Below are 14,781 nucleotides of genomic sequence, written 5' to 3'. Positions count from 1 at the left end.
GAACAGAAGGACAAGAAACAGAAACTGGGAGGGCCCAGGCGGGAGAAATGGAGGAGCCGGACAGGGGAGTTTGAGGGAGGGAGCCCAAGGCAGAGGGGCTGAGCTGGGGGCTCAGGGAGGGCAGGCTGGGATCCCCACAGAGAAGCCCCAGGAGTGGCGGAATCCTGAGAGTCCCCTTTCCACTCTCAACCTCCCCACACCTGTCCCGGCTCCACTGAGGTCTGCTCCTCTCTGGGGAGCTTCTGCCTCCAGTTGTCACCCCTGTGGGGGGCTCCATTTCTCTCTCTCTCTCTCTCTCTGTTTTCATTTCCCTGTCTTTCTCTTTCTTTCCTTGTAACCCAGGGGAACTTTATTACTGAGCTACATCCCCATCCGTTTTTATTTTTCATTTTGAGAGAGGGTCTTGCCAAATTCCCCCATAAATTGTGGAGGCTGGCCTTGAACTTGTGATCCTCCTGCCTCAGCCTCCCAAGTTACTGGGATTACAGGTGTGAGCCACGATGCCTAGCTTCTCCATGTTCTCTAAGTCAGTGTCTGTCTTACCTGTCTGTCTGTCTGTCTCTCTCTCTCTCTCTTCTCAGTCTCTCTCTGTGACTCTCCCCTCTTTTCCCCTCTTGAGGGGTATTTCTTCATTTCTGTCTCTGTCTTTCCATCTCTCTCTTTCTCTCTCCCATCTCTCTTCCTGGCCCCTTTTCTTCCCCTGTATCCACCAGCCTGATCTGTGAAGTCTCTAGAGACCCTTGGGGCAGGCACTGGCCCCTGCCAGGCAACCCAGGGCGTGGGAGGCTGCCAGATCCCGGGGCCTCCTTCCCAACGGAGGGATGGAGGCTGGACCTCAGTCCCCTGGGAAAACTCCCATCCTCCCCCAAGCCTAGGCCCTCCACCCCCTTCTGAGGTCACTCTACAACTATGTGGGCCTAAAGGCCTGGCGGGGTCCTGGCAGCCAGTGGGCAGGCAGAGACAGGGTGAAACTGTGGAGCTGGAGGGAATTAGGGGTTCCTAAACTCCTAAATTCCCATTTCCCCATAGGAGCAAAGGCTGAGGCTGATAATCCCTTTGTGGGGAGTCCAGGGAACATCACTGGTGCCCGAGGAATGGTGGGGACCCTTCGGTGTGAGCTCCAGGTTCAGGGGGAGCCCCCGGAGGTGACCTGGCTTCAGAATGGACAGATCCTAGAGCTGGCAGACAGCACCCAAACCCAGGTGCCCCTGGGCGAAGACTGGGACGATGAATGGAAAGTGGTCAGCCAACTCAGGTGTGCAGTCACCCCTCCCCCTACAAGCCTCTCCCCACCTCCGTCTACACCCCCCTCCATCAAGCAGAGGACGAAGAGGCCCTTCCTGGGCTGGAATCCCAGCTTGACCACTTGCAGGCTGTGTGGCTTGAACTGCTGACTTGACCTCGGGGTTTCACTTTCTTCTTCTGTAAAATGAATTAAAAATAGTGTCTACTTCATCCTCCCTGTGAGTTTTCGGTCCAGGCCCCTCTCCCAGTTCTGGTGACCTTTGCCAATGTTCAACTCTGACCCCCACCTCTCCATCCCTCCTCTTCTGCCAGAATCGCATCCCTGCAGCTTACAGATGCTGGACAGTACCAGTGTGCAGTGGCTCTGGGCGGACAGACCTTCATGTCCCAGCCTGGCTACATAGGGCTGGAAGGTGAGTCCTTGGGTCATAGGTTCTGAGGGATCAGAGGGTGCTGGGGGACTCAAGGCCCCTGGGGACATACAGCCTAGGAATGTCAGAGATCTTCAGAGGTCAGGAAACTGTGAGTCCACAATTATGGGGGAGCAGGTTTGAGGGACTATGATTATATGATCTTGGGGAGAAGACATCTTAGGAGTTGTTGGGTGTCCTGAGGGGCAGACATGCTTGGAGTAGGACATTCTGGGGTTAGGTAAGGAGTCAGAGGCAGGTGACTTAACTGTCTTTCCCATCTCCAGGGACCTCAGTTCCCCCATCAGTAAGATGAGATGAGGAGTCACACATTGTGGGAAAGAGAATCAGATATGCACCAACTATGTGTGTTGGTGCAAGCCTGTAATCCCAGCTACTCAGGAGACTGAGGCAGGAGGATTGCAATTTTGAGGCCAGCCTCAGCAGCCTAGCAAGATCCTGTCTCAGAAAATTTAAAAAAGGGCTGGGGATGTAGCCCAGAGTTAGACCACCCCTGGGTTCAATCCCCAGTGCATGCGCACACACATGTACACACAAAGGAAGGGAGGGAGGGAGGGAAAAGAAACATGAGGGGCTCAGGTATGTTGGGGGTCAGGCATAAGGGGAATCAGGTATTGGGCTTATGTATCCTGGGTCAGTCATCTAAAGGAGGCTCAGGTGTCCCGAGGATTCAGACATGGGGGTTGGCAAGAGACCCTGCAAGGTGAGTCTGATGTCCAAAGCCTCACTCACCATCTTAGAAGTGGCTCAGACACCTGGGAGGTTCAGAGGGATCCACTGCCCTCCCCACAGGCCTGCCTTACTTCCTGGAAGAGCCGGAAGACAGGATTGTGACAGCTAACACCCCCTTCAACTTGAGCTGCTGGGCCCAGGGACCCCCAGAACCTGTGAATCTACTTTGGCTCCAGGATGCTGTCCCCCTGAGCCTGGACATGGCCCACAGCCCCCAGCACAACCTGCATGTCCCAGGTGAGTGTGGGAACAGGGGCCAGGTCAGTGGAGAAGCCGGGCGAGGTGGAGGTGGGGGCAAGACAGCCCTTCACATTCGGCCTCTGTGTATCTGCCCCCACTGTCCCCCATCTCGGTGTTCTGCCTCTGTCTCCTTGTCTCTCTCTTGTGCCTCCCTCTGCCTCTTTCTGTGCCTTCTCCAGCTCCCTGCTTCTCTGTGCCTATCTCACTGTTTCTCTGAGCACATGTCTTTCTGTCTGTCTCTCTGCCTCTCCCTCTGTTCACCCCTGCCTCTCTCTGAATAGCATTCTTTGTCCTGGGTTTCCTCTGAGCTGTTCTGTGGTCCAAGTGTGTGGGTCTGGTGCCCCTTTGTCAGCCCTTGACCCAAGCAGGCCACCGGAACCAATGTCCCCTCCTGTCTTGCACCCCCCCACACACAACCTGTCCACCTCCAGCCCTGAAGAGCCCTGATGACCTTGGTCAAGGGGAAGAGATCTTTTTGAAGAAGAAGGAAGGGGAAATGGGAGATAGAGAAAGTTAATTACAAAGAGACGGAATGAGAGATGCAAGGAGAGAGAAGAGTTCACAGAGATGAGCCAAGATGGAGAAAGTCAGGACAAGTGGTGGAAAGCCCTCCTTCTGGGTGTCCCTCTCCTGCATCACACAGAAGGGGCACCTTGCTGGGGGTCACATGGCAGTCAGAGGCAGAACTGGGGGAACTTGGATATGGGCTTCCCCCTTATGGAGGGAGGAGAGACAGGCACACAGATGGGTCAGCTCAGTCAGGGGAGGCACTTCCCTAGGCCAACCTGCTGCTTCCCTCTGTGGGGTGAGGAGTGGTCTCTGGGGTGAAGGAGGTGTCACATTCTCAGCATTCCTGAGGCCCTGAGTGTGCAAGGAAGCTGTGGTGACCATGCTGGCCCCCCAGAGAGGTGACTCGGCCCATGGCTCAAGTGGCGGGTAGGGGCCTGAGTCAGCCTGGCAGGACCTGGGAGAGGCTTAGGGAGACAGAGAGAGGGAGGGAGAGAGGGAGGGAGGAGAGGTATGAGAGGGTCTTGTGTGTATCAGTGTGCAGCTATGAGGACAGACACCTACACTGAGTGGTGTGTCCATCCCTCTTTGTGTTTCTGTGTTCACAGCTGTTGAGACTGTGTGCATGGAGTGCGGGGAGGGCTGTAAGTGTGTTTTGTGGCTTTTGTGCACACTCTCTGTGTGGATGTGATAGTGTCTGCTCACAGGTGTGCATCTATAGGCGTGAGTGCGTCCTGGTGTGGGCTTCTGTCCCCCTGTGGAATCAGGATGTGTTGGGGGATAGGTTGGTGTGTTTCCTATTGGCTGTTATAGATGCAGGTCCATGGATGTCTCTGTATGTCAGAGGGTAAGTGGGCTGTCATGAGTCTGTCACCACTAAGTCCTAGGTCTGAGATCTACTTCCATCTGGTCTCCCTGCATGTATTGATTGGCCCAGCTGCCTCTTGGGGGCTGAATCCAGGGTACCCTCCAGCCAGTGTGCATCTGCACACCTGTGCCAACCGTGTGTCCGCCGCAGTGTCTCCCTCCTTGCGCATCTATGACAGGCCTTTGTGTCTGCACAACTCTTTTTCGTAACACCCTTCATCTCCATGGATGTGAAGCAACCTGAATGTGTCTGGCTATTTTGGCACAGATGAAGGTGTGGCTGTGGGGCTGGAGGTGGGGGCAGGTCAATCTCTCCCTCTCCAGCCTCAGTGTGCTTGTTGTCTGGAGTGTGTATCTCAATACGCAGGGAGGTTGGTGTTCCAAAGCGCCGAACCCCACATATATTCTGTTGTTAGATGTTTGTGATTAATGTGTGCACATGTGCTTGTGTGTTTATGTTTGTCCTAACGTTGACTCATTTGTGTATGTGCGTCAGTATCAGCCCCTGTGTGTTTATGAGTAAGTCACTGTGCGTTTGTGTCACTGAGTGTTTGGGACAAGCATCAGCCCTGGGAATCCGAGTAGCTTAGCCAATGTTGAGTTTTTTGTGTATGCCTAAGCACTAAAAACGGCCCCTGTGTGTTAGGCGTGATTCATTGTGTGTGGGGGGGAGGTGCCTTGTCTAGGAATTTTGTCAGTTTGTCCCTACTCAGGGTGTGTCCTCTTTCTCCTTCCATCCTTCTCCTTCCCTCGGAAAAGGATTGGAGGGGGGGAGCAAAGAGGGAGGCAGTACATCTGGAAAGCACATCTGGAGTAGGAAAGAGCCTGCTGGTGGGGAGGGGCGTCCCAGACCCCTTGGTCCCTCCTGTCTCCCTCCCTCAAGGTGCAGCCACTGGGGCCTGGAAAGAGGGGGTCCCAGGCCAGGCCCCCAGGCCAGCCGGAAGTGCCGGGGTGGGGGGGCGCCCCGGTGACTCACGCGGGGGCAGGAATGCTGCGGTCGGAACTGGACCCGGCTCCAGAACCCCCGTCGCCCGGAGCTGCTCATCCACCCGCCAGCTCCCGCGCCCTGACTCTGGCGGCCCCCACGTGCCAGGTGGCTGGAGCCGACCCAGCTCCCCGGCCCGGCCGCTGGGCTGTCTTGTTCCTCTCGATGGCGGGGGCGGCGGGGGCTGCGGGGGCCGGGGCACCTGACCTTGGCCGGGACGGCAACTGGGCAGCCGCCGCGGGGCGCTTCCCTGCCCACCCCCTTCCGGCCTCTGTGACTTTCCCCTAATCCACTCCCTCTGCTGACGGAAAAAAGGAAACTTTGTGTCTGGGGACAGAGGCCGCCCTCCAGAGCGGACCCGAGGGTGGGAACTGGTGGGAACGGACGCACGCACGCAGCCGCCCGGAGCTCAGCAGGACAGCTGTCCCCAGAGCCGCTGAGCCACGCACACACCCACGCAGACAGCACACCGAAGAGCAGGCTGGAAACTTGGTCCTCTGCACATCCTGCCCCCCACCCCCGACATTGTGCATCTGTGTGTGTTGTATAGCTGCGCACTGGGTATCCATGTGTTTGTGTGTCTTTATGTGTGCACATGTTTATGGGTAACAGTGACAGGTATGTGTGCCTGTGCACACAAAGGTGCCTACAAGTGTAGAGACATTGAACAGTTGTTCAAGACACGTTAACTTCCTAACCCACAGAATTATGCGGTACTTGTCCACATACATACTCAGAAATGCTCATGTGTTCACTGTTGTACACACAAATTCATTCACTCAACAAACATTTATGGAGCACCTATTGTGTGCTGGCCACCCTGACAGCAGGGAACAAAACAACACAACTAGCCAGGCACCATGGTGCATGCCTGTAACTCCAGTGGCTCAGGAGGCTGAGGCAGGAGGATCACAAGTTCAAAGCCAGCCTCAGCAGCATAGCAAGACCCTGACTCAAAATAAAAAGGGCTGGGGATGCGGTTCAGTGGTTAAGCACCTTTGAGTACCTCAATTCCTGGTACCAAAAAAAAAAAAAAAAACCCAAAACCCACACACAACCTGCCTCCCTGGAGCTGACATTCTCGCAGGGGAGACCCACAATGAGCAGGACACTTGGCAACATGCAAAGCCATGGAGCAGAATAACAGGTATCATTTCAGAATCAAATGAAGGAAGGAGGGAGGGGGGCATATGGACCTGTGGGAAGACTGTTTCAAGTGAGTACCGTTTCCAGGGCAGGAACACGCTTCCCAGGTGTGTATTCCAGAAACACCAGAGGCCAGTGATCAGACTGAGCAAGGAGAAGGGGGTGGACAGGAGGCCCACTTACCAATGAACAAACACTTGTCTGTGTGCACACAGCCACATCCTAAGCATGTGTCTGTCTTGTGTATATACCTCCACGTCCGTCTAAATCAGTTTGTGTATGTATATGAGTGTGTGTATTTGTGTCTGTGTGTGCCTGCCTGTGTGTGTGTTTCTGTGTGTCTGGTTGTCATTGTTTTTGCAGTATTGGGATTGAACTCGGGGCGTTTTACCACTGAACTACACCCCCAGGCTTTTTATTTTTTATTTTGAGACAGGGTCTTTCTAAATTGCTGAGGGCCTCCCTAAGTTGCTGAGGCTGGCCTCAAACTTGCGATCCTCCTGCCTCAGGCTCCTGAGTCACTGGCATTACAGGCATGTGGCACCATGCCCAGCTGTTTTTGTGTGTTTGAATGTGTCGTGGGAGTATGGATGAGGAGGCGTCCTTCTGTGTGTACCTCTGTGTGCGTCTTAGTATGTATGTTCCTATCTGGGTGTGACAGAGCAAGTGTGTGAGCCATGTGAATCCCTGGGGTGGGGGGCTGAAGCCCACAGCCTGTCCCTGTGTTTGTGGGTGGAGTCTGTGTTCCTAATGCGTAGCTCTGCCCTCCCCACACTCCCTCTGCTTGCAAATGCCCGTCAGGTTGGCACTGGCCAGGCTGGGTGAGGTAGGGTGGCTTGGCATGGTCGAGTCTCTCTTCCCAGATCTGACACTGGGCTCCTCTCCCATGTGATTCCCTAGGCCTGAACAAGACATCTTCTTTCTCCTGTGAAGCCCATAATGCCAAGGGGGTCACCACATCCCGCACAGCCACCATCACAGGTGACAGAAAAGGGACCTGGGGAGCTGGGTGTCTGAGGGAGGGGTTGAGGCCAGGAGTCCGAGCAGGAGGCAGAGGGCAGCGTTGGCAGCTTTGGGTAAAGATCCCCAGGGTCAGTCTCTCCCCTTGTCTGTCCACAGTGCTTCCCCAGCGGCCCCGTGACCTCCACCTGATTTCCTGCCAACCCACAGAGCTGGAAGTGGCTTGGACCCCAGGCCTGAGTGGCATCTACCCTCTCACTCATTGCACCCTACAGGTGAGATTCCCTGAGCTTGGTCACCTCAATCTCAGGCCTCTTTCTACCCAGTATTTTCCTCCCCTAGCCCTTCTAGGCCACTGGTGTATTGAAAGGAAATAGAGTCCTGGGTTCAAATCCTGACTCCACTCCCTGCTGACATTCTTCCAGGGGAGACCCACAATGAGCAGGACAAGTCAGTTAACCTCTTGTGAGCTTGGGCAAGTCACTTAACCTCTCTGGGTCTCCATTCTCTCATCTATAATACAAGCATAATGGTAGCACCCACCTGATAGGCTCATGGTGAGACTCCAATAGAGAGAACGCAAGTAACCAACTTAAACTAGTATCTGGAACAAAGGAGATGCCTCATGAACTATTAGCCATTTTTGTTGTTTTTAGCCAGGTTGGAGCTGGTCTGTCACCCCTGGATACCCACAACTCTGAGCTTTCCCAACTCAGCCCTGACCCCTCTGGGTCATCACTGTCTGGGGTGTATCATGGCCTGTGGGTTCTGGGGGGGTCAGAGTTGTCAGTCACCCTGGCTCCTCCTTATTGCCCAACACAGGCCAATCACAGAGCAGGAACATTTGTTAGAAGAATATGCGACAATAGAGATGAGCTAGGCTGGGGATGTGGCTCAAGCGGTAGCGTGCTCGCCTGGCATGCGTGCGGCCCGGGTTCGATCCTCAGCACCACATACAAACAAAGGTGTTGTGTCCGCCGATAACTGGAAAATAAATATTAAAAATTCTCAAAAAAAAAAAAGTTTAGAGATGAGCTAGACCCAGTTGCTGCCCTGAAGTTGCTCCTACTCTAGAGTAAGGAAAACACAGGTGCGAGTGCAGACAAGTCACCAGCTCTGTAAACACAGGCCTGCTGCTGGTCTGACTTTCCCTGAGGTTCAGAAGTTGGAGATGAGGGTTGGATGGTGGCTGCCAGACGACAGTAGTCAATGATGACCCACTGAAAGCCAGCTGTGTGCTGGGCCTTGTGCTATGGCTTCATGCACACCCCCTCATGTGTTTGTGAAGGAGGGTCTGTGGATATACCCATTTTCCAGATGAAGAAACTGAGGCTCAGAGATGTTAAGCAACTCACCCAAGGTCACAGGCAGAAAGTGGCAGAGGCAGGATTCAAACCCTGTCTCTCTAATCCCAAATGCTGCTGTGTAGCCAGTACCTGATTATTTGGGAATTGCCTGCCTGCCTTCCTTCCTTCCTTTCATGTTGGGGATAAAACCCAGGGCCTTGTCCATGCCAGTCAGGAGCTCTGCCCTGAGCTAAACCCCGGTCACTAGGAAGCTCTCTTGCACTGCTCTGGGCCCAGCCTTTTCTTCGTGCCATTTTAACCCGGGAAGTGAGCAGCTGTTCGTCTTGCCCTTTTCAAGGTAAGGAACTGGGGCCCGAGAGGGAATGTGACCCCGCCCCCACGCCCATGCCCACGGCTAGAAGGATAAAGCTATGATTCAGTGCCATAGGGCAGCCCAACATGGGAGACCTCGAAGGCCAGGTCAGCCATTAGCTGCATCCCCACCCACATCCATCAAGTGTCCCCAGGAAAGCAGAAGTGTGTCCTCTTCCCTCTCCAGGTCTCACTTCCTGCTGTGCTCAGGCTGGGGCTGAATGGCTCTGGGGGAGGGCCATGGCCATCCCAGGAAAAAGAGAAGTAGGAGTGGGTCTGGCTGCTGAGCCCCTCTCCCCTTTGTCCTGGCACGGCTTCCTCTTGCCTCTGTCACGGTGGGTCAGAGAGCAGGCATGGGGACAGCCTCTCCCTCCTGCTACTCACCATCGGCCTGCCTCGTCCCTGGGTCTCCCGGCGGTGCCATCTTCCCCTGGGAGGACTGTGTGACTTTGGACAGGCTCCCAAACCCCTCTGGATCTCAGCTTTCTCATCAGGAGAATGGGAATGAGAACAGAGAAGTCAGTGGGTTCATCCAGGAAGGTGCTGAACGGGGAGCCTGATCCCTCCATGGTACCAAGAAATGCAGAGCACTTGCCTTGCATGATCAAGGCCCTAGGTTCCATTCCCAGCACCAGAAAAGGGAAAAGAGAAATGCTGCTGTTGCTATTATGATATTCAGACCTGTTCGACGTGCATTGTGTCATTAGACTTTACACCCTGGCAAGTAGAGACTCAGGGGCCCATTTTCTAGAGACAGAAACTAATTCAGAGAAGTTAAGACATTCACCCTTTGTCAAACAGCAAATAATGTCCAAGGCAGGACTTAAGATCCAAGGAATCTGGCTTCAGGGCTCACATCCTTAAGCAGGGGCCTGGGTAGATGTACGAAGAACCTGTAGAGCTGTGCAGGGTGTGCAGTGTTGGACACTTGCTGCCAGACAGCCTCCCACACACATCCAATAACAGTGACAAGCACGTTGTGTGCACAGGTCATCTCCTGAATGCCTGTATGCATCCAGTCAACCTGCAAATTGCCACTGTTACACGTTTTTTGTTTTTTTTTCCCTCCAGTATTATTAGGAATTGTTGTTTTACCACTGAGTCACATCCCCAGCCCACTTTATTTTTTTTATTTTGGACAAGATCTCCCTAAGTTGCTGAGGCTGGCCTTGAACTTGTGATCCTCCTGCCTCAGCCTCCCAAGTGGCTGGGATTACAGGCATGCATCGGTGCACCCAGCTAGTTCAAGATAACTTTTTAAAAATCAGGGAATTCTCCAGGCTTGGTGGTATGCACTTGTAATCCCAGCAACTCGGGAGGTAGAGGCAGGAGGATCGTGAGTTCAAAGCCAGCCTCAGCAAGTTAACAAGGCCCTACGCAATTTAGTGAGAACCTGTCTCTAAATAAAAAAATAAAAAGGCCTGGGGAAGTGGCTCAGTGGTTAAGCCCGCTTGGTTCAATCCCTGTTACCAAAAACAAAAACAAAACAGGGAATTCAACTCTAGAAGCTTAGAACGGGACCTCAAATCTGCTCATTTTCCAGATAAGGAAACTGAGGCTCAGAAAGGGAAAGAGTCTTGAAGAGTCTTAGCAGAGGTGGCTTTTGACAGAGCCACATCATCTACCTCCATGGTTTCTTTGCTTTGCTAATCTAGGTGTCCATATTGTCCCAGATGGAGCTGCAACACACACACACACACACACTCACACCCTTGCAAAGTTGTGTGGTTGTGCTGGGATGCCACGGTTGAGAGGGGCGTGACTGCTGTGCGTGATTGCGTGGGCGTCCTGGCCTCACCCCTTTCCCTCTCCGTAGGCTGTGCTGTCAGACGACAGGGTGGGTGTCTGGCTGGGAGAGCCGGACCCCCCGGAGGAGCCCCTCATCTTGCAGGCATCTGTGCCCCCCCACCAGCTTCGGTTGGGCAGACTCCACCCTCACACCCCTTATCATATCCGGGTGTCCTGCACCAGCAGCCAGGGCCCCTCACCCTGGACCCACTGGCTCCCTGTGGAGACACCAGAGGGAGGTAAGAGGGTTGGGGAGGGACATGGCCCCGCCCACTAGACTTTGCTTGCACCAGTTCCCCCAGAGCGTCCCCTCTCACCCCTTTGCCCCACATGGCCTCAGTCTCCCTCCCGTCCAGTGCCTGACCCCTCGGCACTGCCCACTGGCATCTCTCCCAGATCTCTGCCCTGTGCTTCGGCTCACGGGAGGCTTGCTCGGGTTGCCTGCGCGTGTACCCTGTGCTCCCTGCCTCCAATTCCTGGGAACAGGGGCGGGGGTCAGAAAGAGGTGGGGGTGCCAGCTTCCCCTCTTCCCTGTCCTCCAGTGCCCCTGGGTCCCCCTGAGAACGTTAGCGCCATGCGGAATGGGAGCCAGGCCCTCGTGTGTTGGCAGGAGCCAAGGGCGCCCCTGCAGGGCACCCTGTTAGGGTACCGGCTGGCGTATCGAGGCCAGGACACCCCAGAGGTGGGTGCTGCTGGCTGGGCGTGGGTGGAATGGTTGGGGGAGGAGGGAGATGGGAAGAAGGCAGACCCTTGCTCGGCTTAAAACTACAGAGATACCACACTTGGTGCAGAACATTCTGGGCAGCAAAAGGAGATCCAAGGCAGAGATTAGGGAATGGCTATATATGACCCAATGCAAAAGCATTTCAGTATTCTAACAGTTTTACAGCCAGTAGCCATATGGCCTTTTGAGGAAGAGGCATATTTTCCTAATTTGCACAAAGGTACTACCTGAGTTTGTAATACCCCGGGTGGTGGAGGCAGATAGGATGGGAATTGGAAGGAGTTAGAGAGATGAACGTGAAAATCCAGTTCTTCACATTGACTGAGCAGTGCCATGCACCTAGCACGGTGCCAAGGAATCCAGGACATGGTAGAGAGTTAGCAGATAAAAGTCCCTGCCTGACGCAGCTAATGTTCCACTGGCCAGGGGTAAGGAGGGAAGAGAGGGCTTGGAGAAAGAGATGGAGTTGAGGCCAAGTGTGCAGTCCTGAGTTGGGGGCCTGGGTTCTGCTCTAATGCCACTTCTGACCTCCTAGGTGCTGATGGATGTAGGGCTAAAGCAAGAGGTGACCCTGGAACTGCGGGGGGACGGGGCTGTGCCTAACCTGACGGTGTCTGTGGCAGCCTACACCGCTGCTGGGGATGGGCCCTGGAGCCTCCCTGTGCCCCTGGAACCCTGGCGCCCAGGTAACTACAAAGCCATGCTCAGCCCCCCTGCAATCTACCCACAAGGACCTCGCCTCTCCTTGATGGCCTTGACTTGCTCCCTGTACGTTTTGTGTTTGTGTTACCCCAGCCGAGTCCCATTGGAAGCCTCCCTCACTCCCTCATGCGAGCCCTCTCTGAGCATGTCTCCCCTCTGTCCTTTCTCCTCACAGGGCAAGGACAGCCAATCCACCAGCTGGGTAAGGGCTTTTGTACCCCTTCTTCCCTCCGTCCCCTCAACACCCAGTGAGGGGTCAGTCACCACTCATGTACTCTTGACACATTCTCTTCATGTTTCTTAAACTCATTACTTGAACCCTCTGCTTTTTGGGTTTGTGTGGTCCTTGATGGAGGTGTCTAGAATGGCCCAGCGCTTTGTAGGTACTTGGTGAATGGTAGATGGATGGATGGATGATGGATAAATGGATGGATGGATGGATGAGTGGATGGGTGGACAGATGGATGGATGGATGAACAGATGGACAGATGGATGGTTGGACAGATGGACAGATGGACGGATGGGTGGATGGATGGATGAGTGGACAGATGGGTGGGTGGATGGTGGTTGAATGGATGGGTGGGTGGGTATATGGAAAGTGAATGAGTACTTGGATAGGTGAATGAATGCATGGGCAGGTTGAAGAAAGGATAGGTGGCTGGATAAGTGAGTAAATGAATGGATGTGTGGGTGGGTGGATTAGTAGAGGAAGGATAGAGAGTGGATGGGTATATGGATGGATGAATGGATGCATGGGCAGATCAAAGGATAGATGTTTGGATGAGTGAGTAAATGAATAGATGCATGGATTGGTGGGTGGGTAGGTGGATGGATGCATGCATGCATGGATAGATGGATGGATGAGTGGATAGATGGATGGATGGTGCATGGATGGATGGATGGATGGATGGACAGAAGGATGGACCAATGGATGGATGAATGGGGTGTCCTCCATACATCCATCCTCTCAAATATTTCTCCAATGATTCTTGAACATTCCTCCTACATGTATTGTACCCTGACACTAATACAGTCCACCATCTGTAAGTCAACTCACTATCCTTGAACACTCTCTCATGCCTTTCCATATTTCTTCACACATTCTTTCCACACGCACTCCACCCTCTTTCTATATCCCATCATGTTCCTTCCCTCCTTACACATACCTCCCGAGCCCATGACACACCTTCTCCTCTCATTCACGAGCTCTGTAAACCTGGAACCCACTCACCATGTATTCCATGTTGCAAACACTGGAAAACTTACAACCCACAGTTCATCCCACGCTCCTTAGATGTCACCCTCTCACCCCCACCAATCAGAACCCATTTTAACACACACACATACGCACACACAGAAATTCTTGACTAATCCTTCCGCCCTTTTGCACACCTGTCCCATCCTACTCACATGCCATGATCACTGTGCCCTCCACTCACGCTGAAGTTACATCCTCAAAAATCAAGTTTCCTTCCTTGTGTCAAAAACTAACAGCTGGCTGGGCGCAGTGGCGCATGCCTGTAATCCTAGCAGTTTAGGAGGCTGAGACAGGACGATTGTGGGTTCAAAGCCAGCCTCAGCAATTTAGTGAGGCACTAAGCAACTCAGTGAGACCCTGTCTCTGAATAAAATATGAAAAAGGGTTGGTTAAGTGCCCCTGAGTTCAATCCCAGTACCAAAACAAAAACAAAAACAAAAAAAAAAACTAACAGCTGGGGCTGGGGCTGGGGCTCAGTGGTAGAGCACTTGACTAACACGTGTGAGGCACTGGGTTCAATTCTCAGCACCACATAAGAAAAAAATAAAATAAAGTTCCATGAACAACTAAAAAAAATACATATATAAAAAACTAACAGCTGTCCCCCTGTGCGCACTCACCACACCCCTTTGCTCACTCATTTCACTCTCATTCTCGCTTTCTGTACTCACTCTGAACACTATTCAGAGATGTTCCCTAGTTTTCTGTCCCCATACTCCTTCCACACGCCCTGCACACACCTCTCGCACTATCCTGTGCTACAGGAATTCTCTTCCCCACTCACCTGTTCTCTACCCCCAAGCCCAGCACCTTGCACCACCATCACACACACACACCCCTGGACTGCTTCAGATTTGCCATGTCCATCCGCGTCCATCCGTCCCTCCTTGCATCCTTGCAGCCCATTCTGGATGCATCTGTCTTCCCCTCGCACTCATTGCACTAATTACACATTCCGCAAGAACTCATCCTACTCTAAGTTCACCCATCCTGCAAGTTTCTCACTCTTTGTGCTTAACAGACATACCGTGTCCATTGCATGCCCCGCCCAGCCCCGCTTAGCCCCGCCTAGCAGTGTTCCTGGGTTTGCAGGTGTCTCCATCCCTTGCAAAGACATCCACAGCTTTGTCCATGCCTCCTGCCTTCCTCCCACATCCCATCCTTGGGTCCCAGGGAGCTGGATCCAGGACCTCAGCCATGACCTGTCCCCTGTACCTCCTGACAGTGAGTGAACCCCCAGCTCCTGCCTTCTCGTGGCGCTGGTGGTATGTACTGCTGGGAGCAATTGTGGCCGCTGCCTGTGTCCTCATCTTGGCCCTGTTCCTTGTCCACCAGCGAAAGAAGGAGACCCGCTATGGGTGAGTTAGCGCTCCACGGGGAGGCTTCTGTGGACTGGAGGCTTCTATGGACTGAAGCTGGGAGGCCGGGAGGCCAGTGAGGAGGCTGGTGTGGGAGAGAGAGGACCAAGAATCGGAACAAGGGCCAGGAGGCCTGGGGGATGGATGGAGGGCCGAAGGGAGCAGTCCAAGATGTGCTCA

General features: G+C 53.8%; 1 protein-coding gene across 2 annotated transcripts in view; it reads left to right on the top strand.

Annotated features, from left to right (window-relative positions):
- Axl (AXL receptor tyrosine kinase) overlaps positions 1 to 14,781 on the top strand; it is a 29,098-nt gene that overhangs the window by 686 nt on the left and 13,631 nt on the right. Inside the window, exons 2-11 of one of the 2 annotated variants that reach the window (XM_046455766.2) lie at positions 1,030 to 1,255; positions 1,558 to 1,658; positions 2,469 to 2,645; positions 7,054 to 7,134; positions 7,273 to 7,388; positions 10,588 to 10,798; positions 11,102 to 11,241; positions 11,819 to 11,969; positions 12,161 to 12,187; positions 14,469 to 14,601. In XM_046455766.2, the coding sequence (XP_046311722.1) occupies positions 1,030 to 1,255; positions 1,558 to 1,658; positions 2,469 to 2,645; positions 7,054 to 7,134; positions 7,273 to 7,388; positions 10,588 to 10,798; positions 11,102 to 11,241; positions 11,819 to 11,969; positions 12,161 to 12,187; positions 14,469 to 14,601 (1,363 nt within the window). The remainder of the gene's footprint in view (positions 1 to 1,029; positions 1,256 to 1,557; positions 1,659 to 2,468; positions 2,646 to 7,053; positions 7,135 to 7,272; positions 7,389 to 10,587; positions 10,799 to 11,101; positions 11,242 to 11,818; positions 11,970 to 12,160; positions 12,188 to 14,468; positions 14,602 to 14,781) is intronic. The other variant, XM_046455767.2, reaches the window with a different exon arrangement.

The sequence above is a fragment of the Marmota monax genome, unplaced genomic scaffold (genome assembly GCF_021218885.2).
Source record: "Marmota monax isolate L192 unplaced genomic scaffold, Marmota_monax_Labrador192_F-V1.1 WCK01_AAM20220418_F8-fsc00149, whole genome shotgun sequence".
NCBI lineage: Eukaryota > Metazoa > Chordata > Mammalia > Rodentia > Sciuridae > Marmota > Marmota monax.
This window is presented reverse-complemented; position numbering and strand designations above follow the sequence as displayed.